We start from the raw sequence: 27150 nt of genomic DNA, 5'->3' as shown, positions 1-27150 counted from the left end.
ACCCTTCTGAATAAGATGTTCACAGAGATCTACATCACAAAGGGAGGGACTGCAGAGGTCACCGATGAACATGAGGTCAGACAGATTGAAACAGCATCCAGGAAACCAGACAGACCAGAAACAACAATCAGTCGAGAAGACATCTTTAAAATCCCACATGGAAGAGTTGAACCAATCAGAACAGTGATGACTAAGGGAGTGGCTGGCATCGGTAAAACAGTCTTAACACAGAAGTTCACTCTGGACTGGGCTGAAGACAAAGCCAACCAGGGCATCCAGTTCACATTTCCATTCACCTTCAGAGAGCTGAATGTGCTGAAAGAGAGAAAGTACAGCTTGGTGGAACGTGTTGATTACTTCTTTAGTGAAACCAAAGAAGCAGGAATCTGCAGGTTTGAAGAGTTCCCGGTTGTGTTCATCTTTGACGGTCTGGATGAGTGTCGACTTCCTCTGGACTTCCTCAACACAAAAATCCTGACTGATGTTACAAAGTCCACCTCAGTGGATGTGCTGCTGATAAACCTCATCAGGGGGAATCTGCTTCCCTCTGCTCGCCTATGGATAACCACACGACCTGCAGCAGCCAATCAGATCCCTCCTGGGTGTGTTGACATGGTGACAGAGGTCAGAGGGTTCACTGACCCACAGAAGGAGGAGTACTTCAGGAAGAGATTCAGAGATGAGGAGCAGGCCAGCAGAATCATCTCCCACATCAAGACATCACAAAGCCTCCACATCATGTGTCACATCCCAGTCTTCTGCTGGATCACTGCTACAGTTCTGGAGGACGTGTTGAAGACCAGACAGGGAGGAGAGCTGCCCAAGACCCTGACTGAGATGTACATCCACTTCCTGGTGGTTCAGTCCAAAGTGAAGAACATTAAGTATGATGGAGGAGCTGAGACAGATCCACACTGGAGTCCAGAGAACAGGAAAATGATAGAGTCTCTGGGAAAACTGGCTTTTGAGCAGCTGCAGAAAGGCAACCTGATCTTCTATGAATCAGACCTGACAGAGTGTGGCATTGACATCACAGCAGCCTCAGTGTACTCATGAGTGTTCACACAGATCTTTAAAGAAGAGAGAGGACTGTACCAGGACAAGGTGTTCTGCTTCGTCCATCTGAGTGTTCAGGAGTTTCTGGCTGCTCTTCATGTCCATCTGATATTCACAACATCTGGAATCAACCTGCTGTCAGAAGAACAAACAACATCAACACAGTTCTACCAGAGTGCTGTGAATGAGGCCTTACAGAGTCCAAATGGACACCTGGATTTGTTCCTCCACTTCCTCCTGGGCCTTTCACTGCAGACCAATCAGAATCTCCTGCGAGGTCTGATGACACAGACAGAAAGTAGCTCAGAGACCAATCTGGAAACAGTGGAGTACATCAAGGAGAAGATCACCGACAATCTGTCTGCAGAGAGAAGCATCAATCTGTTCCACTGTCTGAATGAACTGAATGATGGTTCTCTAGTGGAGGAGATCCAACAGTACCTGAGATCAGGAATTCTCTCCAGATATAAACTGTCTCCTGCTCAGTGGTCAGCTCTGGTCTGTCATCAGAAGAAGATCTGGACATGTTTGACCTGAAGAAATACTCTGCTTCAGATGAGGCTCTTCTAATGCTGCTACCAGTGGTCAAAGCCTCCAAAAAAGCTCTGTAAGTGGGATTTGTTCATCATTAAATCATCATCTGATATCTTTCAACGGGAGAGCAATATAAATATCTTGTTTCCTTCCTGTTGTCTCTCCAGACTGAGTGGCTGTGACCTGTCAGAGAGAAGCTGTGAAGCTCTGTCCTCAGTTCTCAGCTCCCAGTCCTCTAGTCTGAGAGAGCTGGACCTGAGTAATAACAACCTGCAGGATTCATTAGGGAAGCTGATCTCTGTTGGACTGAAGAGTCCACACTGCACACTGGAGATTCTTCGGTCAGATCAAGTTACTATTTGTCTTTAATTTGAGATATTTCTATAAACTTTAAGTTTCATTTAATTTAAACAGCCCTTCTCATGTCAGGACTAAAATTTTACAATTACAAAAAATCTTTGAATGTTTCCAAAGTATTTTATTTTATTTATAATCACACGTCATAAAGCATGAAATATGAACTGTTGCTGAGTTCTAGAGATCCTTTGTATTTCAATATGTGATTTTGATTCATGACTCTTGAATAGTTATCTACAACTTGTTTAGAATAAAACAAATGATTTAAACTGAAACATGATTTAATATACTAAATATACCAACAGTACAGACTCAACATTTAAACACAAATGTTATCTGTCTTGTTTCCTGTTGACTCTCCAGACTTAGTGTCTGTAACCTGTCAGAGAGAAGCTGTGAAGCTCTGTCCTCAGTTCTCAGCTCCCAATCCTCTAGTCTGAGAGAGCTGGACCTGAGTAACAACAACATGCAGGATTCATTAGGGAAGCTGATCTCTGTTGGACTGAAGAGTCCACACTGCACACTGGAGATTCTTCGGTCAGATCAAGTTACTATTTGTCTTTAATTTGAGATATTTCTATAAACTTTAAGTTTCATTTAATTTAAACAGCCCTTCTCATGTCAGGACTAAAATTTTACAATTACAAAAAATCTTTGAATGTTTCCAAAGTATTTTATTTTATTTATAATCACACGTCATAAAGCATGAAATATGAACTGTTGCTGAGTTCTAGAGATCCTTTGTATTTCAATATGTGATTTTGATTCATGACTCTTGAATAGTTATCTACAACTTGTTTAGAATAAAACAAATGATTTAAACTGAAACATGATTTAATATACTAAATATACCAACAGTACAGACTCAACATTTAAACACAAATGTTATCTGTCTTGTTTCCTGTTGACTCTCCAGACTTAGTGTCTGTAACCTGTCAGAGAGAAGCTGTGAAGCTCTGTCCTCAGTTCTCAGCTCCCAATCCTCTAGTCTGAGAGAGCTGGACCTGAGTAACAACAACCTGCAGGATTCAGGAGGGAAGCTGATCTCTTTTGGACTTAAGAGTCCACACTGCACACTGGAGACTCTCAGGTCAGGATTCATTAACCCATTCAACTGATGGCTATTTAAAATCTGATTAACTTTAGTTGATAAACAGCTGACATGTAGCTTTGTGTCTGCTGATATGATAAACTTGGGCTGAAGTTATTAATTACATAACTATTTATTTATAGAGTCAGTCACTTTCCATGAGGGATTTTCATTGTTTACTTTTGTCAATAAATACTTAAATAGAACAGATGATTTTAAAGATTTATTCTAAATCTGGAGCAAAATATACCTGGACCACAAACAAACACATGGCTCCACATTTTCACAGAGGGTTCCTGTGTGTTGTTTTCTGTGTTTGCAGTCTGTCAGGCTGTCTGATCTCAGAGGAAGGCTGTTATTCTCTGGTCTCAGCTCTGAGATCCTACCCCTCCCATCTGAGAGAGCTGGACCTGAGCTACAATCATCCAGGAGACTCAGGAATGAAGCTACTGTTAGCGGGACTGAAGGATCCTCTCTGGAGACTGGACACTCTCAGGTACAAACATTTGTGTAGGAAGTTTTAAAGGAGAACATCTCCATGAACTAAAATTATAACTCCATTTTCTTTATAATTGATGTCATTTTGGACAGATATCTGTATGTTAAAGGCACTGTTCATGTTTTTAAGAAACATCCTTTTTTTCCCTCTTTCATCAAATAAGATCAAATCAGTTTCAACTTGACAGAAAGGTCCAGGGGTCTTATTTATAAAACTGTGCATAGGATCCTTACTAAAAGTGTACGTATGTCCAAAAGCCAGAAATGATGTACGCCAAAAACTATTCAGGTTTTTAAAACCATGCTTACGAACTTCTACAAGCAATGCACCCTTTATAAATCACAGATTACCCACAAGTGTGCGTACATGAATCAGCCTTGTATCCCACCCTGTAAACGTTCATTTTTAACCATAAATAGTCAATGCAAAGCACCTCATGAATGCTGATCAGTGTGTTAATGAACCTGGCAGTTGTTCTTTCGTTATGCCAAATCATGCCGAATCATGACGACTGGCTTGGAAAAAGCCAAAAACCTCTCAGACGCTCGGGAATTACAAGGTGTTTATGGAACAAGTATCACTTAGTACAAGCACAAATAGCACTGCTGGATTTAATTCAGAGCGTAACGGCTGTATAATTTCCAGATTTTGACATTTGATGATTTATGCACAGTATTAAATACTTGGCTGAAATTGTGTTATTTGTGTTTTTGATTGCTTTGTGGTCACAGTATGAGTAAATATGACCGGTTGTTGTGGGTTTGTTTTGGTTTCTTTGGTATTCGCATTCATTTTGACTATATGTGATGCAGCATCCTGTCATACTGTGTGAAAGTGATGGCTTCAGTCAGCGTGTGTTCATGTCTCTGCAGTAGTGTATTAGGTGTTGAGCCTTGTGTTAAATCATGTTATTCCACACGATAATGTCCTAGTGTCATGGTGAGGTTATTCAAAGGTGACTTAATTGCTGTAGGATAGTACTAAAGGCCCAGCTGTAAAATACACGGCCCGCCCCTGCCGTAGATAAACTGCTGGTTGCTACGGACGCTGCTATCTCTGAACCCACGGATCTAGCATGTTGTTTGTATGTGTTTACATGGACATAAATATTCCAGTTATGAAGATTATCTCGTTGTTGATCATAGTCAGGATATGATGTTTAGGCCACATGGCACACAGAGAAATCAGGTTATTCACATGACACAGACAGACAGACATGGTTCTAACATTACACTTTAGATGTGTGTGAATTTCCCACACCAGGAGTAATTTATATTCTATTTTATAGATTACCTGTTCAAAAAATTTTCTATGAAAATGTAAAATGTTCTATTAAAGAAAAGATAGAAAATAAATATTTGTGTGCTGTAAAGTGGTTAGAAAATATGAAATCGGAATCGGCTAAAATCGGTATCGGCAGGTCAAACTCAATGAAAAATCGGAATCGGCCTAGAAAGTTGTAATTTGTGCATCTCTAATTTATACAGTTAATCTCACTGAGACACAGGGTCTCATTCTTGAGAGATCTGTTAAGGACAATACACAACATCAGTTACAGACAGACAAACGGATTACAAGGGTATACACAATATGTACTATACAATATATGGTTGTTGTGCATACTATGAAATAAAATCCTGACTATCCTATCTGGAAAGTGTCCTGAGATAACTTCTGTTATGATTGGACACTTTAAAGGAAATTAAATTGAATTAAACATTTTAATTGATAGCCCAAATATGAATATAAAATGAGTAAATTCCAACCCTACATTAGATCAGAACGAAGCTGTGTGTGAGAGAGTGATGTAATGCCCCTCCATCCTTCTTTCAGGGTGGAGCCTGCTGGAGTCAGATGGTTGACACCAGGTCTGAGGAAGTGTAAGTGTGTTTTTAATTTCATTCATCAAACTGTAACCTCACTCATTCAACCTTCTGATGTCATCATCAAAGTGCTGATAGGTCAATAACTGCAGCTGTGTTTCTCATTCTCTCCGTCAGATTCCTATGAACTCACACTCGACACAAACACAGTGAACAAAAAACTCAAACTGTCTGACAGCAGCAGGAAGGTGACATATGTGATGGAGGATCAGCCATATCCTGATCATCCAGAGAGGTTTGACTCCTGGGAACAGCTGCTGTGTAGAAATGGTCTGACTGGTCGCTGTTACTGGGAGGTTGAAGGGAGAGGAAGGGTTTATATATCAGTGAGTTACAGAGGAATCAGCAGGAGAGGATACAGTGATGACTGTGTGTTTGGACGTAATGATCAGTCCTGGAGTCTGTTCTGCTCTGATGATTCTTATTATGTCTGTCATAATAAGAAAGGAACATCCATCCCTTCCTCCTGTCTCTGGTAGAGTAGCAGTGTATGTGGACTGTCCTGCTGGCTCTCTGTCCTTCTACACAGTCTCCTCTGACTCACTGATCCACCTCCACACCTTCAACACCACATTCACTGAACCTCTTTATCCTGGGTTCAGGTTCAGTTCTCCTGCCTCCTCCGTGTCTCTGTGTTGTGTGTAGGACGGAGAGTCTCCTCCTGTTTCTCTCTGCTGATCAGTTGAGTCTGTACAGGATCACACTTAAAAATATTTCAGGTTATTCTTATGAACTAATTAATGAACTTTGTATGAAATAATTCAGAATGATTGAACAGATTACTCATGAACATAGTAAACTTCTTCCACTTCCTGTCCTTGATGGAGTACTTCTGGTGTGGTGGAGCAATCGCCCCTCCCTCCCATCCTTCTCATCTTCTACCTTCTTTACAGTCCAGCCAAAGCGCTGCAACTAACCGCTTATATTCAACTATATTCGGCAGCAACCCGCCACTTTGAGGGGATGTCCAACAGGTCGATAAAAGACGTCCCAAAGAAGGGGATTCCTTGCCGACCAACATAACAGCCATGCTAGCGGAACACAAGGCCTCACTTTTGGCTGAGTTCAAATCTTTCTTCCAAGCCAAATTCAACACGCCGTTTTCCAAACTCGAGGCAAGACTAGATAAGATCCAGACTACTATATTGGATCACCAACAGTCCCTTTCGTCATTGGAGACATTTGCCAACACCACAAGCCAGGACATGAAAACTGTGGAGGCTAAGGTAAGCTGTGGTGTCTGAGGTGAACACTAAGTGACAAGCTAAACTCATCGGTCTTGAAAACCAACCTCGACAAATTAACGTAAGAATAGTCAGCCTCCCTGAGAACATTGAAGGTGCTCAACCGATGTTTCTTTTTTTCTCAACTCCTAGCTGAGGTTCTTGGTGAACAAATACTGGATTCAGCCCCAGAACTGGAACGAGCTCACCAAACCTTAGCCCCGAAAGAGGGCTCCGATGATAAGCCTCGAGCTGTCATGTTGCGGTTCCACAGATTCCAGACCGGGGAGTTGGTTGTACGCGAGGCTCGACTGCTTCGGGGCAAGCTGTCATACAAGGGCTCCCCGTTCCACAACTTTGAAGACTACGCTGCTCGGGATTTCGTCTCTTCTCAGCGCCGACGCAGTTCGGGACCCACGGAGGACTGATTTTGCATAGCAGATTACATTAGAGCTGCCCGAATAGCCAGTTTTTGCTAGCTTCACGCCCTCACAAGGGCCTAATGTGGATTGATAGCTTTTGGCAATGGTCCACTGTTAGCTCCCAACATGCTAGCGCATGCTTACCCCCCTGCTTTGCGATGTACTGTTCTGGTAAGATTGTTTCAAGACTCATTAGTTGAGTCACAGTTGAATTGACTCTTGGCCGGACCCGGACTGTACCGCTGTGGGCATAACATTGTCGAGGCTGTGATGTGGCAACACATTTCAGCTATGTTTCTGATTTGACTAGAGTGTAACTATTCATTTCCTGTTCAAACACACAAAACCCTTTTTGTGAATCTGTATTCTTAAGTCGCAGGTGATATCTCATGTAGTTCTTCCACTCTAGCTGACCCCATTTTATTACTTGTTTAATGTTACGTTTAATAACATCCAAACCATAGACTGTATATATGAATATAATAGTAATATTTACAGTCTTAATGAGATGCTGTGGATGTTTAAAAGTTGATCAGCACAACTACAGGGAGGGTGCAGTTGCATTATGGGAAATGTAGTTTGAAACTTGAATATCTGGATTAATTAAAAAAACAATCTACAACTTCTTGTATATTAAATATGTCAAATTTAGGAATATAAAAAAAATATAATTTTCCTGCTGGAGCTGCTCCCCCCGCGACCCGTCACCGGATAAGTGGAGGAAGATGGATGGATGGATAATTCTTTTCAATCTTTAGTTTACATATTTTTTTTCTTCAGTTATAAATTTATTTGTGCAGTTCTTTTTTTATACACATATTTAAAATCAAAATATATGTTATTGACATAATGCTATAAACAAAGGATTCTGGTAAAAAACATTAGCACATATAAATAAAAAATAATTTATAAAATGCTAGTAATGAATATAAAATATTTTATAGGATAAAGTACATAAAAAATAAATCAAAATAAAATATGATAGTAAAGTTAAATAAACCTTTAGTTCATAGCTGTGCTTCATATAGGCCAGCAGATGGCTCACTAGTCTTATTTTAAGTGCTCTCTTTCCATTTGGCTTGCTGTAGCACGGAGCCTTTTTGACTCTCCGCAGCCACCGGAGATCATATTCTGTTTAGTTTTCTAAAAGGTAAGCCGATTTTCAGAGGACTGTAACACTAAAACATTAATATAAATCATAAATATGTTTGTTTGTTGGTGCTATGATTGTGTTTAGTACACCTGTTTGAAGTGTCACTGTTTAAAGGATAGCAGCGTAGTTAAGAACTGGGCCAGAGTCAAACAAGCTAGAAAGCTAACGGTGACTCAGCATTAACTGTGATGCTAACGCTAATCGTCGCTAGAATGCTAATTTTAGTAAACATGGGGCGCTCTGAAGGTATGACGTTTTTCAATCAACAGTTCACACAATAAACACTTGATGTTTTTGTTTTTTAACACAGAATCTATTTACTTCAGTATATATTTGTAAGAATGAAAGAGCCCCATTTTGTCACAATTGTGATTTTGTGTTATAGCTTCTCCTGTTTTATTTTGTTAAAATATTCCCTGTTTCCTTGTTTACTGTCTAAATCAATGTTCAGGGAACTTTCCACTAAAGAACAGCGGACGAACTCATCGTGTTTTAATCATTTCTTTCAGGTGAGTAAATGTCACCGGAGCTGCTTTACATTTGTTTTAGTAATGTAGTCTGTCTGTTGTGTTTAATCTACTGTTGTGCTTTGTTCAATTAGTAACGTTTCCGTAAATGACCGCTGCGCATTCATGATGTGGAACTATGGATCAAGATCGTGTATTAATAAAAGCAACAAAAACCTAGAAAACAAATCAAAAAAGGTGACAAAATCTCTGAAAGAAAGCAACAAAAAAGTTTAAAAGAAAGTCAAAAAAGCGACAAAATCATTGAAAATGTGAGTATTTCTTTTAGAAAAGGAACAAAAATTTTAAAATATCAAATATTCTAAAAAGGTGTCTAAAACTCTGAAATCAACAAAAACATCGAGAAAAAGCAGCAAATATTCCTGGAAATGTAACAAACTTGTAAAAAGCCCCCTATATATCTTGCCTAGTGAACATATTATTATTATTATTATTGGGATCGTGATGTGTGAACATATATGATAGAAGACATAGTGAGTTAATGTGTGTTGTATGAGAGTGAATTCTTGGTGTTATTTAGAGATTTTCAAACATGAGAATGTTCCAGAAGCAAGCAGCCAACTGACTGCTGGTTCTTTAATTCTTCTTTCAGGAGAAGCATCTTTTAAATGTGTCCCCCTGGAGTCTGTCTGCTCTCTCTGTTGATCAAACACCATGACAGCAGCACACAGCAGCACTGCTGCAGCTTGGATTCAATGATTCAACGTTGATGCAGTTTATCACTCTGCCCTTAGATTTATATCTGATGATGGATTCAGTTCTTATAACTGTCTCCTGTATCAAAATGTAGGCTGGACTTCTTCGACTCTAAGAAAGGAGCAACACTGCATTTTATTTATTTACAAAGCCTTGCCTAACAAAATTCCCTGTATGGATTCAACCATTTAGTCCTTCACTTCATCTCAGAGGAACACATTACACTCTCACACCTCCATTACATCCTCATTCTTCACATGGATCCATTAGAGGATCAATACATCACATCAAAGTCCAGAAAATCATTAATAAAAAATTCATATCTTTCATATTTACTGTCTTTATACAAAAATATAAAAGCATTACGTTTTGTAAATAATAGGTGTGTGTGTGTGTGTGTGTATATGTGTGTGTGTGTGTGTGTGTATATGTATATGTATATGTGTATATATATATATATATATATATATATACACGATTAAAATAAAGGGATATAGTATTACCAAATACATAAAAAGTAATTTAAAAAGTGGGGTGAGTGTGTGTAAGATAAAAACATAGAAATGAAGCTAATAAAAGCTGTAAACATGTTTAAATTTGTGAATGTTTTGTGTTGCTCTGCTTGTAGTTCCTGCTGATGACCACCAGAGGGCGCCATGGCGTCACTCACCAGCTCAGAGATGAAAACTAACTGGGGACTTTGGGTAAGTTGGATTGTTCTTTATGTTGGTATTTCTCTCTAAAATATAGACTAAGGCTGAATCCCATTCCTCCCCTTATCCCTAACCCTTCCCCTTAACCCTTGTTGTGTGCGTTCACGTGAGTGCTGTCCCAATACTCGTCTTGATCGAGGGATAGGGCCTAGTGGAAGGGCCAGAGGTCCCTTCCGACCAAGTAAGGACGCGAGCTCACTTGGCCAGCAGGGGTATCCAGAGATGTTGCGCAACAAGGAACATGGCTGCCAGGTCGTATTTTCGGCTTAAAGAATTGATTTAAAAATTACGACAGTCTTGTTTTGTGCTCTACACAGTCCTGTACATACATATTGGCAACTATATTTGTAATTGAAACATTTTTAAAAATCTCTAGCTTGCTATGCTAATGCTAACGGTAACTGTAACGTTAACGCTACATTGCGTATTTGCACAACAGTCCTGCATTTTTCTGTCTTGAAAGGAATCCATGCATGTCTACAGTGTTAACTAAACTCCATTAGCAGCAAATTTCTTTTGATATCAGTGCATAACACTACTTGCTTTGAGACATCGCTACTGTACGTGCTTTACATATACCGTCCTGTATCACACACAGGAACGCAGGAGGAAACCCAGCAGCTGATCCACTTTCAGGCTGAAAACGAGCAGAAGTTTCTAAAATCAAAATATGCTGCAAAGCAACTATGGGAGCGAGTCATGCATTCATGTTGTAGCCATTCATTATTGTATTGGTGGTACTGTATTATTGTAATCATTTGTAATGCATACCTGTTCATGTACCTGTACATTGTTGTTGGTTATGATACAGGAGGGAAAGGTTACTGGCTAACAGGCATCAGACTGTGGGCTGGAATTTCTTAATAACTGTAGGTTTTTTTGTGGTCTTGCGTGAGTGCCTTTTTATGTGTGTGTGTGTGTGACATGTAAGTTATGGTTTTAATAGTTGATAATGGTTCTGTAACATATATTATACATTATATAATGTTTTTGCCTGTTGTGTTTACTTTATTGGGCAATAAAGACAGATTTTTATTAACAAAGAAAGTGTTTCTGAACATCAATGACATTCAAAACAGTGATAACTGAAACAGATATACAACACACCATGCAGTGGGTTTAAAAATATGTATTGCAGACAAACCTAAGTAGCACACAGATAAGAACATATACACCACCAAAGTGAACATAAAAGAACTATAAAATATATACATGCATATGACACTTGTCAAAACCCATGCAATAGACATACACACACTTGCAGACAGTATCTTGGAAGTTTGTGATCATACTGTGTGGTGACATAACTGTAACCAAGTGGTGTCCCATTTCATAGTGGTATGTTTTCACCCCTAGCCCTTGCCACGTGGTTCAAGGGACAAGGGCTAGGGGGAAAGGGTTAGGGTTAAGGGGAGGAATGGGATTCAGCCTTAATGTCCAATTTGTTCCAAACTGTTTAGGCTGTATAAGGGTCCTGGTCTGAAGACATAGTAGTAATAATAATAATAATAATAATAATAATAATACATTTTATTTAAAGCACCTTTCATGACACCCAAGGTCACTTCACAAACAAAAATTGACTTTAAAATTATAGTCATCTCATTGAAAATAAAAGTCAGTCAGTCATTCCATAAGCCATCTTGAAGAGATATGTTTTAATTCTAATTTTAAAGTCAGTAATTGAGTCACAGTAGTCTGTCAGTGAATTCCACAGCTTGGGGTTAATGTAGCTGAAAACCCTCTCTCCCAGGGTGCTGAGGTTCATACTAGGGACATGCAGTAGTCCTGTTGAGGAGGACCTCAGTGAGGGGCAGCGAAATTACGAATCCCACTATGGCCACGCCAAGACCTGTCCTATACCTACCCCTGATTAGGGTTGGGTACCGAAACCCGGGTTCCTACGCAAACGGTAGTATTCGGACCAGATTAGAATGCAAATTCCGCTTCCTCATTTCGGTTCCGACTGAAATATTTTCCCTCTGTCGCTCTGGACAGCAGCAGTGTAGCAGTTCCACTGCTGTAGACCTCTGTTCACGGATAACCACAAACACACAGGTAGGAATATTTGCCACAGCTCTTTATTTAAGGATCGCATCAGCAATTAATTGTCCCACAATCCGTCTGGAACTCCCTCGCTCCCTCTTGGCCCGAGGCTCTCGGTCGCGAGGGCAAAACAGCTCACCACACAGTGTCCACGTCTCCTCTCTCACAGTCGGCCATCAAGAGCTTGCTCCGGATCACTACTGCTTTAAAGGGAGAGCATGATTAGACAACCCGCTGCAGCTGTAACAATCAGTCCCTCCCTACCTGCTCACCTGAGCCACCACCTCCTCCCCACACCCCCTACAAACCACCACAGGCAGACTCATTTTTTTTTCTTTTTTTTTTTCTCCCTTTTCTGCCGAGTGGCGCACGTACCCGCTCACAGTGTGAAGCACGTGTCCGCGCTATTCTCGTGCATGCACTCTACAATCCCTGCTGATAGACGGCTTTTTATACACGCTCCAAAACGGATGTAAAAGTTCACACTTTACACTGTAGTCTACCGTTAGCTAGCTACCATAAATGTAGGCTACTTTTAAAATGCCATATTTTCCCTCTGGCTCACCAAAACGGACGTGAAAGCATATTAACCATTCACTGACTGCACGTGATCGCTAGTAAACATATTACACTTGCTCTGCTAGTCTGTCGTTCAGGACAAGAGCCTGTAGCCTGGTGGTGGGGGAGGCAGGACAGCCTCCCCAAATTGTCAGCCCTTTCAAACTCCTACCTGTGTGTGTACAGACCTCTTAGACACCATCTGAGAGAGTTTTGCCATAAGTCAGGAGAGGTGTAGTATCTTGCCAGAGAAGGCAAATATGGTCATTTTCTGCAAAAGAACTGCTAAAGTTTGAAGCTGGTTGGCCAACTCAACATTTATTTAGTTACTGTTAATAGTGTAACTGTTATTTGTTAAATGATTGTAGTTGTGTAGGTGACTTAGGTTTACTTATTATATATTTAAGTACTTTAAAACGTTAATATATTGTTAAATTTAAATAATTTTTTATTTAAAAAAAAAACCCTCCATAAAAAGCCTTTCTTTTATGTCATTTTTCAGTTTTTCAAGAATCGGTTTAGGAATCGGAATTGTTACCAAACCCTACCCTTAATTGGCTTACACTTACACGTCACCTCCAGCAACGCCACACTCCAGCATCGCCGCCGGTGTTTCGGCCGGCAGTTCGAAATGTCTCACTAACCTACTACCTACTACGCTACGGCGAGACGCTAATATTGGTAAGAAACATGAAACGACTATAAATGACGTATATTAACGTTGTTTGTAGCTGCATAGCTGCATTACTGACAGAAAACTATGCTGACTGCTGTGTTTCTAATTGGTGAGTGATTGCCCGACAGTTCGAGTGACAGCTATCTGGCACGTGAACTGTCAACTTGTCAGTCTGAGGTAAATTACTGCACACACCGACCGGACATTAATTTATGTAGATATTAGGCTAGGCTATATAGGTTAACCTTACCAGTGCGCTTGGTGATGATCGAAAGATAAAGTTTGCTGATGTGAATTGGTGCACTTAATCTTGGCAGTGATTTAAAAAAAAAAAAAGAAAAAAAAAAAGGTTACACTTGAAACGTTAACTACATACTAGGCTACTATTTCAGGGATGTACAGTGTTTCATTGGAAATATGTCATATGGAGATGTGCGTCTGTGCTTAAAGCGCACACCGAAGATATGTAGGCTAGGCTGATTGTTCCAGGACCCGCAACTTTTAGAAAATAGACAGGCCTAGTTTCGGTGGTAGAATTAGCGTTTTCTAGTGTATCGATCATACATTTAGACTTGTGTAGGTTTAGGGATTGTTGTGCTGGGCGTGAAGAAGTTACACATGGGAGGCATCGCTGGATTGAAGTTACGCAGCCCACAGGACCTTTTCTGTCAACGTGAGAGAATGTAGCTCTCCCCTCTGAGGAGATAGACTGTTGACAATTCGTAGGCATAGGCTAATAAAATGCCCTTAGTGGCAGGCTATGTAGAACAAAATGTATTAGCCTTGGTTTACCAATATAATGGTCATATTTGATGCAACAAAGTACAGTGGGGCAAATTTAGTCAGCCACCAATTGTGCAAGTTCTCCCACTTAAAAAGATGAGAGAGGCCTGTAATTTTCATCATAGGTACACTTCAACTATGAGAGACAAAATAAGAAAATGCAAATTATGGTGGAAAATAAGTATTTGGTCAATAACAAAAGTTCATCTCAATACTTTGTTATATACCCTTTGTTGGCAATGACAGAGGTCAAACGTTTTCTGTAAGTCTTCCCAAGGTTTTCACACACTGTTGCTGGTATTTTGGCCCATTCCTCCATGCAGATCTCCTCTAGAGCAGTGATGTTTTGGGGCTGTCGCTAGGCAACACGGACTTTCAACTCCCTCCAAAGATTTTCTATGGGGTTGAGATCTGGAGACTGGCTAAGCCACTCCAGGACCTTGAAATGCTTCTTACGAAGCCACTCCTTCATTGCCCAGGCGGTGTGTTTGGGATTATTGTCATGCTGAAAGACCCAGCCACGTTTCATCTTCAATACATATTTTTCATCCTCCTCACCATTAAAATATAGGAGGATTAATTCAATTTTATGGTGCCCAGTGCATCAACTGGTGGCTGGTATACCGATAAAGAGACTGCAAGTCGCTGCTTACTGCTTTGGTGTGTCTGGGACACCGGTCATACCCACCAAACTACAGTGGGCAAACATTTGGTGTGATGAGACACTCCACTAACAAGCACACCTCATGTAAGAAGTAATTCTCATGAAAATGCTTTGTGTGTGTGTGTGTGTGTGTGTGTGTGTGTGTGTGTGTGTGTGTGTGTGTGTGTGTGTTTGTGTGTGTGTTTGTGTCTTTGGGTTATTTGGATTGGTCTTTATTTTGGTACTTTTCTGCTCCACTGATCTGTTGTCAGAGTGTTTCTGATTCTACAGGATTCTTTCTGTACTCCTCCTCCATCCTCTAAATAAAACTACTAGAGAACACAACATTCGTGGCACCTCTTCAGTCATTTGTGGAAAATTAAAAAAAAGATGAAAACTGACAGTACTGTCCAGTCAGCTTTGTTTTCCTTCGGAAAGACCAGCTGTGTGCCTACTAGGATCCGTGCCACACCAAGGGGATTTCTGCAAACGACCACTAAGATTGGTGTGTAACCAACAGCGGCGTTGCACTGAAAGGCAGCTTTTTGGGGAAGAAGAGCTCTCGGAGCTGGCAGACGTCCAAAGACCTCCATGAGAGACCAACCTTTCACAAAGGGTAGAAGAGCAAAAGCTCTGCCACACAGCCTGTCCTATTGTGTGCAGGAGAACACCCCCCTGGGGAAAACCCACTGTGTGCACCCTACCTTGGCTAGACACTGTTTAAGTGACGCACATGTACATACCATACATTGTCCATAACAGTTATTTTAATCAGTTATTGATCAATTCTCTATCAGTTTGGGTTGTTTCATTTTAATCAGTTCAATCAGTTCATGGTTATCCATTTTTGCTAAATCAATTCTCTCTCAATAGTGTGTGTGTGTGTGTGTGTGTCTTTTTTTTGTGTGTGACTGTGTCTCTGTGTGACTGTGTGTGACTATGTCTCTGTATGACTTTGTGTGTGTGACTTTGTGTGTGTGTGACTGTGTCTCTGTGTGTGACTTTGTGTGTGTGTGACTGTGTCTCTGTGTGTGACTTTGTGTGTGTGACTGTGTCTGTGTGTGACTTTGTGTGTGTGACTGTGTCTGTGTGTGACTTTGTGTGTGTGTGACTGTGTCTCTGTGTGTGACTTTGTGTGTGTGACTGTGTCTGTGTGTGACTTTGTGTGTGTGACTGTGTCTGTGTGTGACTTTGTGTGTGTGTGACTGTGTCTGTGTGTGACTTTGTGTGTGTGTGACTGTGTCTCTGTGTGTGACTTTGTGTGTGTGACTGTGTCTCTGTGTGTGACATTGTGTGTGTGTGTGACTTTATGTGTGTGTGACTTTGTGTGTGTGTGACTGTTTGTGTGTGTGACTGTGTGTGTCTTTGTGTGTGTGTGACTTTATGTGTGTGACTGTGTGTGTGTGTGATGTTGTGTGTGACTGTTTGTGTGTGTGACTGTGTGTGTCTTTGTGTGTGTGTGACTTTATGTGTGTGTGACTGTGTGTGTGTGTGATGTTGTGTGTTTTTGACTGTGTCTCTGTGTGACTTTGTGTGACGTTATGCGTGTGTAACTTTGTGTGACTTTGTCTTTGTGTGACTTTGTGTGTGTGACTTTGGGTTAGTTGGGTTGTTCTTTATTTTGGTAATTTTCTGCTCCACTGATCTCTGTTGTCAGAGTAGCTAAGTTTCCATCCACTTGGACGCAGCAGTTCCCATTTTTGCAAACCATACATAATTACAAAGAAAAATATGAAAATGGTCAGACCTTCCGCCGCAGCGCTTTGGAGGAAGGTCAGGCTATAAGAGACTACTGAACATGACCCTCAATAAATGTGTTTTCTATCAGTACCCATCAGAGACCAGACCCTGCTGAAACTGATCCTGAACCTGAAGCTAATCCTGATCCTGAGCCCAGCTGTGTGTCCTTTAAGAGCAACTGGTCAAAGCAGGATTTAATTGATTTTAAACGTGTTTCTGACAAAAAGTAAGATGTTATTAGCATTCAGTTGTTAATAATTATGTATATAGCCTTTTGTATTATTATATTTGGTATAAGTATCAGTTCTTATCAGTAGTATTCAATGCTGCTTCCTCTTTTTCTTTAGACTATCTGCTGATGGAAGGTAAGAATTTAAAACTGACAAACATTACTAGTGGCATGCAGGTAAGTGTTGCAGGTCAGAATAAAACACACAACCTCTGCGTTGAGAACTGAGCCTCTATATGTGGATGGCTCTACCACTAGGCCACCCAGGCACCCATATATTCACCATTTGTAAACACAAAGCAGAACGTGATGTCATCTGAGAGCTGACCAGGCAAAGAGAGCAGTCTTCCTCACTCAGACCAGCCTGCTGCTTCAGGATTCCTTTAAGCCAACCATGTTGTAGCCCTTGTTTACGTCTTAGTTCTTTCTGTTGATTCATAGTGGGGTCAGCAGTACCACCAACACTTTAATGACAGGGGAAACCGTCTGACTTAATGTTGTTATCAACACTTTAAGTCTCAGGACCTTTACCTTGTGTTTTTCTCTGTGTGGACAGACATGATGTGAGCTAATTCTTCCGGATTCCTCCACAGAGTGGACCAGGAGAGCTCGGAGGTTCCCAGTGGACAGTCTGCCCAACAGCATCAAAAACACCTGGACTCCATATTTATGGTCTGTACATGTACAACAACTACTTTTACATCTATTCTGTTCACAATCATATCCATGCTGCACTTTTCAGACCAGTGGGATATCAGTCTGTCCAACATGATCTGATGTTTGTTTCCATGATTTCAGTTTGATTGTGTCATTCATATAATCTTCAGTTCCAGCTGCTGGAGGAGAACATTGTCATGTTTGTGAAGAATGAGCTGAAGAAGATCCAGAAGGTTCTGAGTCGAGATTACCCAGAATCCTCAGAGAGTCAGAGGGAGGATGAGGATGAAGAGCAGAGGAGGAGCAGAGAGGCATTTCTGAAGATCACACTGCACTTCCTGAGGAGAATGAACCAGGAGGAGCTGGCTGACCGTCTGCAGAGCAGTAAGAGGATTTCTCTTTAGTCCGGATTTAACTTGCTGGACTTATGGGATGTTGACTAATGTCTCCAGAAATGGACCAAAATATGTTCCTGTGTTCTTTACAAAATAACTTAATGATCTTTATTGTTCTGTATTCATTCAGGATGTCCAGCAGGACTTTGTAAGCGTAAACTCAAATCGAACCTAAACAAGAAGTTCCAGTGTGTGTTTGAGGGGATTGCTAAAGCAGGAAACCAAACCCGTCTGAATAAGATGTTCATAGAGATATACATCACAAAGGGAGGGACTGCAGAGGTCAATGATGAACATGAGGTCAGACAGATTGAAACAGCATCCATAAAACCAGACAGACCAGAAACAACAATCAAACGAGAAGACATCTTTAAAACCCCACCTGGAAGAGATGAACCAATCAGAACAGTGATGACAAAGGGAGTGGCTGGCATCGGGAAAACTGTCTTAACACAGAAGTTCACTCTGGACTGGGCTGAAGACAAAGCCAACCAGGACATCCAGTTCACATTTCCATTCACCTTCAGAGAGCTGAATGTGCTGAAAGAGAAAAAGTACAGCTTGGTGGAACTTGTTGATTACTTCTTTAGTGCAGGAATCTGCAGTTTTGAAGAGTTCCCGGTTGTGTTCATCTTTGACGGTCTGGATGAGTGTCGACTTCCTCTGGACTTCCTCAACAATGAGATCCTGACTGATGTTAGAGAGTCCACCTCAGTGGATGTGCTGCTGACAAACCTCATCAGGGGGAATCTGCTTCCCTCTGCTCGCCTCTGGATAACCACACGACCTGCAGCAGCCAATCAGATCCCTCCTGGGTGTGTTGACATGGTGACAGAGGTCAGAGGGTTCACTGACCCACAGAAGGAGGAGTACTTCAGGAAGAGATTCAGAGATGAGGAGCAGGCCAGCAGAGTCATCTCCCACATCAAGACATCACGAAGCCTGTACATCATGTGCCACATCCCAATCTTCTGCTGGATCACTGCTACAGTTCTGGAGGACGTGTTGAAGACCAGAGAGGGAGGAGAGCTGCCCAAGACCCTGACTGAGATGTACATCAACTTCCTGGTGGTTCAGTCCAAAGTAAAGAACATCAAGTATGATGGAGGAGCTGAGACAGATCCACACTGGAGTCTAGAGAGCAGGAAGATGATGGAGTCTCTGGGAAAACTGGCTTTTGAGCAGCTGCAGAAAGGCAACCTGATCTTCTATGAATCAGACCTGAGAGAGTGTGGCATTAATATCACCGCAGCCTCATTGTGCTCAGGAGTGTTCACACACAACTTTAAAGAGAAGATAGGACTGTACCAGGACAAGGTGTTCTACTTCATCCATCTGAGTGTTCAGGAGTTTCTGGCTGCTCTTCATGTCCATCTGACATTCATCAACTCTGAAGTCAACCTGCTGTCAGAAGAACAAACAACATCAACACAGTTCTACCAGAGTGCAGTGGACAAGGCCTTACGGAGTCCAAATGGACACCTGGACTTGTTCCTCCGCTTCCTCCTTGGTCTTTCACTGGAGACCAATCAGAATCTCCTGCGAGGTCTGATGACACAGACAGGAAGTAGCTCACAGACCAATCAGGAAACAGTTGTGTACATCAAGAAGAAGATCAGTGAGAATATGTCTGTAGAGAGAAGCATCAATCTGTTCCACTGTCTGAATGAACTGAATGATTGTTCTCTAGTGGAGCAGATCCAACAGGCCCTGAGATCAGGAAGTCTCTCCACAGATTGTGTGTCCCCTGCTCAGTGGTCAGCTCTGGTCTTCATCTTACTGTCATCAGGGAAAGCTCTGGAAGTGTTTGACCTAAAGAAATACTCTGCTTCAGAGGAGGCTCTTCTGAGGCTGTTGCCAGTGGTCAAGGCCTCCAACAAAGCTCTGTAAGTGGAATTTATTCATCAATAAAAACTGATATCTTTCAACAGGAGAGAATAATAAATGCATTTTCCTTCCTGTCTTCTCACCAGACTGAGTGGCTGCAATCTGTCAGAGAGAAGCTGTGAAGCTCTGTCCTCAGTTCTCAGCTCCCAGTCTTCTAGTCTGAGAGAGCTGGACCTGAGTAACAACAACCTGCAGGATTCAGGAGGGAGTCTGATCTCTGATGGACTGAAGAGTCCACACTGCACTCTGGAGACTCTCAGGTCAGGATTCATTAACCCATTCAACTGAAGACCATTTAAACTCTGATTAACTTTAGTTGATAAAACAGCTAAAGGGTAGCTTTGTGTCTGTTGATATTATAAACTTGGGCAGTACTTATTAGACTCAGAGTTACTTTACAGGAGGGTTTTTCATAATTTGCTTTTGTTGTTGAATAAATAAATACCACAGATGATTTTATGTTGACAGAGGGTTCCTGTGTGTTGTTCTGTGTTTGCAGTCTGTCAGGCTGTCTGATCTCAGATGAAGGCTGTTCTTCTCTGGTCTCAGCTCTGAGCTCTAACCCCTCCCATCTGAGAGAGCTGGACCTAAGCTACAATCATCCAGGAGACTCAAGAGTGAAGCTACTATCAGCGGGACTGAAGGATCCTCTCTGGAAACTGGACACTCTCAGGTACAAACACTGAACAAAAAGGAATATTTGTGTAGGAAGTTTTAAAGGAGAACATCTCCACAATCTAAAATGATAACTCCCTTTTGTTAATTTATGTAGTTTGGACAGATATCTTTGTATGTTAAAGGCACTGCCTCTTGTGCTGGGAGAGTACCGACTCTAAATTAAAAAGTGTCCCTCAAAACGCTCTTTCCTAGTCCTTAGGGTGAAAAGGTGTGTGTGACATCCATGCACTCCACTTGAGGAGCGACCGGCTCGAAGCCTCTCAAAATCTGACGAAAATCTTTTAAACTGGCCTTTGTCGATCAAAAAAAACAGACAGACTCAGCAACTGTATGGCATATTTCTCACTTAAAATTTTTTCAGAAACACATTTCGTTGAACTATTTTCGTAAAATATGAGATTGTATTGAGAATGTATGAGACGCCATTAGAGTCTGTTTTGAAATATAGGGAGCAGCCAGACCCACATGATGCGTTCGTCCAATCAGCTGCCATGTGTTGTATTGGTCACGCTCATCCCGCTCATCATTTCCAGTAAGTGTTTTAACAAAGTGTCAAAAGTGGGCACTACGGCAGTAAGTGGTTAGTGCACATTAACAGTGTACTGACGAACCGTGCGCCACACACACGCTTCGAACCGAGACAAGCAAACCGAACAGTTCAGGTGTTTTTTCATGAACAGTACCACCCCTAAAAGAGAGGTTGCACCAAATGCTTGCTCTTGGGGTAATAAATAATACACGGCCCACCACTGCCATAGATAAACTGCTGGTTGCTATGGACGCTGTTATCTCTGAACCCACAGATATACCATGTTGTATGTATCACATGTGTTTACATGAACATGAATATTCCAATTTTTTTTTTAAATCTTTTTTAACCTGTATTTATTCAGTGAAGGATCACTGAGAGGAAGCCTCATTTCTGTAAATACCATCAGCTCTCTCTCTCTCTCTCTCTCTCTCTCTCTCTCTCTCTCTCTGTCTCTCTTCATTTTTGATCTAACCTTTATTTATTAAGCTGCTTTAGAGGGCGGATGGTTGTTGTGCGTACAATGAAATAAAATCCTGACTTAGACCTCCTCTATCTAGAAAGCGTCCTGAGATAACTTATGTTATGATTGGACACTTTAAAGAAAATTAAACTGAATTAAATATTGATTGACAGCCCAAATTAGAATATAAAATTATTTAATTCCAAGCCTACATTTGATCAGAACGAAGCTGTGTGTGAGAGAGTGATGTAATGCCCCCCCATCCTCCTTTCAGGGTGGAGCCTGCTGGAGTCAGATGGTTGACACCAGGTCTGAGGAAGTGTAAGTGTGTTTTTAATTTCATTCATTAAATTGTGACATAACTCATGCAACCCTCTGATGTCATCATCAAAGTGCTGATTGGTTAATAACTGCAGCTGTGTTGTGTCTCCTTCTCTCCGTCAGATTCTTGTGAACTCACACTCGACACAAACACAGTGAACAGAAAACTCAAACTGTCCGACGACAACAGGAAGGTGACACATGTGGAGGAGGATCAGTCATATCCTGATCATCCAGAGAGGTTTGACTCCTTTCCTCAGCTGCTGTGTAGAGATGGTCTGACTGGTCGCTGTTACTGGGAGGTCGAGAGGAGAGGAAGGGTTTATATATCAGTGAGTTACAGAGGAATCAGCAGGAGAGGAGACGGTGATGACTGTGTGTTTGGACGTAATGATCAGTCCTGGATTCTGTTCTGCTCTGATGGTGGTCACTATGTCCGTCACAATAACAGAGAAACATCCATCTCCTCCTCCTCTGTCTCTGGTAGAGTAGCAGTGTATGTGGACTGTCCTGCTGGCTCTCTGTCCTTCTACACAGTCTCCTCTGACTCACTGATCCACCTCTACACCTTCAACACCACATTCACTCAGCCTCTTTATCCTGGGTTTAGGTTCTGCTCTCTTGGTACCTCAGTGTCTCTGTGTTGTGTGTAGGACGGAGAGTCTCCTCCTGTTTCTCACTGCTGATCAGTTGAGTCTGTACAGGATCACACTTACAGAAATATTTCAGTTTATTGTTATAAACTAATGAATGAACTTTGTATAAAATAATTCAGAATGATTGAACAGATTCCTGGTGAACATTGTAAACTTCTTCCACTTCCAGTCCTTTAAAGATGGAAGCTGTGATCATGAAATTGTAGAAATGCCGTTGACTTGTGTCATGTTTTGTTTTGAGTTCTGTCTCTTTTCATATAATGATAATATTTACAGTACATGATCTAAACACTTTCTTAATGAGATGCTGCGGATGTTTAAAGGTTGATCAGCGCCACTACAGTTAGGGTGCAGTTGCATTATGGGAAATGTAGTTTGGCAAAATTTGAATATCTGGATTAATAAAAGAAAATCTACAACTTCTTATATATTAAATATGTCAAATCATAAATATGTTTGGGGCTATGATTGTGTTTAGTACACCTGTTTGTAGTGTCACTATATAAAGGATAGCAGCGTAGTTAAGTAGTGGACCAGAGTCAAACAAGCTAGAAAGCTAACGATGACTCAGCATTAACTGTGTTGCTAATGCTAATCCTTGCTAGAATTCTTAAATTAGCCGTGAAGGTATGACGTTTTTAAATCAATAGTTCACCCAATAAAACTGATTTTTTTTTTAACAAAGAATGTATTATTTATATAAATACAGTATATTTGTATTGATGGCAGTAGCTCAGTGATTAGGGAGTTGGTTTGGTAACTGGAGGGTTGCTGGTTCAAGTCCCCATATGAACCTCCTGGGCACTGCCAAGGTGCTCTTGAGCAAGGCAGAGATGGGAGTAAGTCACACATAGGCGAGTCTTAACCTGCAAGTCCAAGACATTTTTTGTGACAATCAAGCAAGTCAAGTCAAGTCATAGCTTTGGTCAAGCAAGTCACAAGTCAAGTCATACCAAAGTTTCCATTTTTAAACAAGCTAAAGACAGTGATTATGAACTGCTGGAGTTTTATTTGCATTTTTTACTCCATATTCAAAAGACATTGTGTCCACATACATCTGAAGAGTTTAAATTAACACAGATATTAGGCCAACAATAAATCAACATTGTTCAATATGCCTCAACAATAACATGACATCAAATCATGAAATTCCTTCAAAAATTCAAGTATAATGGTTCCTAAGTCAAATAATATTCTTCAAAATGCCTCACTTTTATGGGACAGAAACACATCCTTTAACCTTTCCTTCTCTTAAAGAAGAAAACATATTCTTTAAGAGTAGCTGAATCCCACCACATTTGCTTATCACATGGAATGGAAAGTATATGTTGATATTTGTCAGTGTATTTGTGAGTGAATGTGTGTGCGTGTTTGAGAAAGAGTGAGTGAAAAGTTATTAATATTGGTGAGTGAATGTGCATGTACATGTGTGTCAGAGTGCTGTGTGTTGTATGTGTCCCTAGCTTTATTCACATACTTACATCTGCATGTGTGTGTGTGTTTAGAGAGAGAGAGAGAGAGAGAGAGAGAGAGAGAGAGCAGTTTGTGTTGTGTGTGTATGTGTGCCTAGTTTTATTCGCTCTTACTGCCACCTTGAACAAAGAGGGGAGGGTGTGCTTATTTATGGCCAAAAACTGAAGGGAGTTCTGTCCATCACAAATGTCCAAATAGTGGTTCAGCTGAATATGGGGACTGGAACCCGAATCTCTCCCGATTTGAAGTGTCTGATGAAATTCGACGTCGGAAATGTTTTTACTGCAGGCCTTGCAAACTGCCGTTCGTTTTTTTCTTTGCCTGGTCAGATGTGTAATCCTTATAGCTTAACTTTATTATTATTTTCTGTGCAGAGGGACATAGGCACCGACTTGTGTTTTCCTCCGTGGGTGCTCACACGCGCACATCCTTTAAAAAAAGTGTTTGCATTTCAGAACCTTAGGAAATGGACAGCGGCCAACACGAACACACACGCCATAAAAAAGTCGTAAAGTAGGCCTAGCCTATAGGCTATCAACTCAGGACAGCGCCACTTCTCACAAATACAGATAGGATTGGAGATGAGAAGTTTAACTGGCACGTAACCGTGATCAGCTTAGTGGGAAATTAAGAATCAATGCTACCGACATAGCCAATCACACTATGACAGACGCTCCACAACTGCAGTGTTTAATTTTAGAAATGGATTAATTATTATAATAATAATAATAATATTATAATAATTAATTGTAAAAATGAACAGGCAGTCTGGCACACTTGGGTGGTCAATATTTTCCGTGGGTGCTCGAGCTCCGGAGCACCCACGGCATCGGCGCCCATGAGAGGGATCCATGACGTTAAGTTACCAGCCATAGCCAGTGTTGTTTACTGACGGTCTGCCGCCGCGCCCCGCGTCATCATATCAACGGTTGCAACAGCAGTTAACTCCTCCTCAATATCAGAGGGGGAAAAAATATATTTATTAAACAGAAAATCAAGTCATTTCAAGTCATTTGACTCAAGTCTAAGTCAAGTCTCAAGTCATGAATATCAAGTTAAAGTCAAGTCGAGTCTTTTATGAATGTTAATCAAGCAAGTCTCAAGTCCTAAAATTTGCGACTCGAGTCAAGTCATGTGACTCGAGTCCCCCATGTCTGGAGCAAGGCACCGAACCCCCATCTGTTTGGGGCGCCTTTCCATGGGTAACTCACTCTGACATCTCTCCATTAGTGCATGTATAGGTACTGTGTAATGTGTGTAATAACAACAGAGTGAAAATATTGTAATTTCCCCTTGCGGGGTTAATAAAGTATACATTATTATTATTATTAAGAATGACAGAAACCTTCATTTTGTGATTTTCTGTTATAGCTTTTCCTATTTTATTGTGTTAAATTATTCCCCATTTCCTTGTTTACTGTCTCTTGTGTTCTCTGTTGTGTTTTACCCTGTGTTCATCCTTGTGTATATTTATGCTTCAGTTTCCTGTTTTATTTTGTAGTCTGTTTTCTCCTTTGTCATGTCTTCTTTTACTTCCTGCCATGTGTTTTCCCGCCTTCCTGATGGTCTGCCCCGCCCTGATGTCTTCCACCTTTTCCTGAGCCCTCGTGCCACCTGTCCCTTGTTTTACCTTCATTACCTTGTGTATTTAGTATCTTTGTCTTTGTTGTCAGATCATTGTATTGTATTGTTTGTGAGTGTGTGTAGTCTACCTCCTTTGTCTTGGTGCTTCAGTGTTTTTGTATTCCTGTTTTTGATTCCCCTACATTTTGGAACTATTTCAACCTGGTCTCACAGAATTCCATGAAATGAACATGGCCGCTCAACTCAAAATCTGTGGCAGTTACTTGGAATCGCCGAAAACTCTGTGATGGGCCCACGGAAGAATTCCGTGAAATTAACAGGTTGTGGGTGGGCGGGGCAACAATGGGTTGCGTTTAGGAAAAGAAGAACGGGACGGCCGTATACAGCGGACAGGCTGGGTTTAGGAAAAGAACAACAGGACGCTTGGGTTTAGGAATCCTGACACGCGGGACATGATCCCCGGTCTCCTGGGTGAAAGTCCTGTGTTTGACCCATCCACCATCCCAACCAGCCTCCTTGCGCGGATTTTCGGGCTTTCCTACTACTCGCTACCGTTGTTGCTCTTAATGCTACGTCAACTTCTTATTGACTTTACTTTGGCATTGTTTTCCGTGGTGGCACGGAATTTTCACACATTCCGTGCCACCACCACGTAATGCGCTGTTAACAGTTTGTGATCATTTCTCGGAATTCTGCGAGACCAGGCTGACTATTTTTGCCTTCCTGCTGTCTTCAGGACTCTTTTGGTTGTTTCACTTTTTATTTTATTAAATCCTCAAGTTCACCACTGCCCTGCTGTCTCTGCATTTCTGGGTCCGCCATTTCCCTAAACCTGACACATTTAATGTGTTTCTTATGTGAGTATAAAGGCGCGAGATGATCCGTTGGTAAGGTAAATATAAACTGTTGGTTTTGGCCCAACGTCTGAATCAATGTTCAGGGAACTTTCCACTGAAGAACAGCCGACAAACTCATTGTGTTTTAATGATTTCTTTCAGGTGAGTAAATGTCACCGGAGCCTTAGGCCTACATGTGTTTTAGTAATGTAGTCTGTCGGTCTGTTGTGTTTAATCTACTGTTGTGCTTTGTTCAATTAGTAACGTTACCGTAAATGACCACGGCACATTCATGATGCAGAACTTTGGGTCGAGATTAATAAAAGCAACAAAAACCTCGAAATATAAAGAAATAATTTCGGAAAAAGTGACAAAATCATTGAAAATGCGACAAAAACAAAAGGAACAACAACTTAAATATATAAAAAATGTGACAAAAAATCTGAAAGAAAGCAACAAAAATGTTAAATTTGAAAAAAGCGACAATCATTGAAAATTTGACTTTTTTTTTACAAAGGAAAACATTTTAAAATATATAATACATTATTAAAATAAAGGGATATAGTATTACCAAATACATAAAAAGTAATTTAAAAAGTGGGGTGAGTGTGTGTAAGATAAAAACATAGAAATGAAACTAATAAAAGCTGTAAACATGTTTAAATTTGTGAATGTTTTGTGTTGCTCTGCTTGTAGTTCCTGCTGATGTCCCCCAGAGGGCGTCATGATGTCACTCACCATCTCAGAGATGAAGACAGACTGGGGACTTTGGGTAAGTTGGATTGTTCTTTATTTTGGTATTTCTCTCTAAAATAACACAACATTATGACAACATTATAATCT

General features: G+C 41.0%; 3 protein-coding genes across 3 annotated transcripts; all 3 read left to right on the top strand.

Annotated features, from left to right (window-relative positions):
- Window positions 1-3030: 3030 nt before the first annotated feature.
- LOC120553342 (neoverrucotoxin subunit beta-like) lies at window positions 3031-9843 on the top strand. Its single transcript, XM_039791666.1, has 4 exons — window positions 3031-3037; window positions 3360-3533; window positions 5370-5416; window positions 5537-9843. Exons 2-4 carry the CDS (start codon window positions 3478-3480, stop codon window positions 5896-5898), a joined length of 465 nt encoding a protein of 154 aa, XP_039647600.1. The 5' UTR covers window positions 3031-3037; window positions 3360-3477; the 3' UTR covers window positions 5899-9843.
- Window positions 9844-14051: 4208 nt separating this feature from the next.
- LOC120553704 lies at window positions 14052-18255 on the top strand (the record flags this gene model as incomplete). The annotated part of the gene is made up of 5 exons (XM_039792397.1): window positions 14052-14106; window positions 16688-16760; window positions 17422-17500; window positions 17656-17869; window positions 18011-18255. Coding segments are annotated over exons 1-5 (666 nt in total), but the record flags the coding sequence as incomplete, so codon positions are not given.
- Window positions 18256-19506: 1251 nt separating this feature from the next.
- LOC120553703 (stonustoxin subunit alpha-like) lies at window positions 19507-22413 on the top strand. Its single transcript, XM_039792396.1, has 5 exons — window positions 19507-19766; window positions 19854-19885; window positions 20278-20440; window positions 21712-21758; window positions 21882-22413. Exons 1-5 carry the CDS (start codon window positions 19507-19509, stop codon window positions 22409-22411), a joined length of 1032 nt encoding a protein of 343 aa, XP_039648330.1. The 3' UTR covers window positions 22412-22413.
- Window positions 22414-27150: the final 4737 nt, after the last annotated feature.

The sequence above is a fragment of the Perca fluviatilis genome, chromosome 23 (assembly GCF_010015445.1).
Source record: "Perca fluviatilis chromosome 23, GENO_Pfluv_1.0, whole genome shotgun sequence".
NCBI classification, from domain to species: domain Eukaryota; kingdom Metazoa; phylum Chordata; class Actinopteri; order Perciformes; family Percidae; genus Perca; species Perca fluviatilis.
This window is presented reverse-complemented; position numbering and strand designations above follow the sequence as displayed.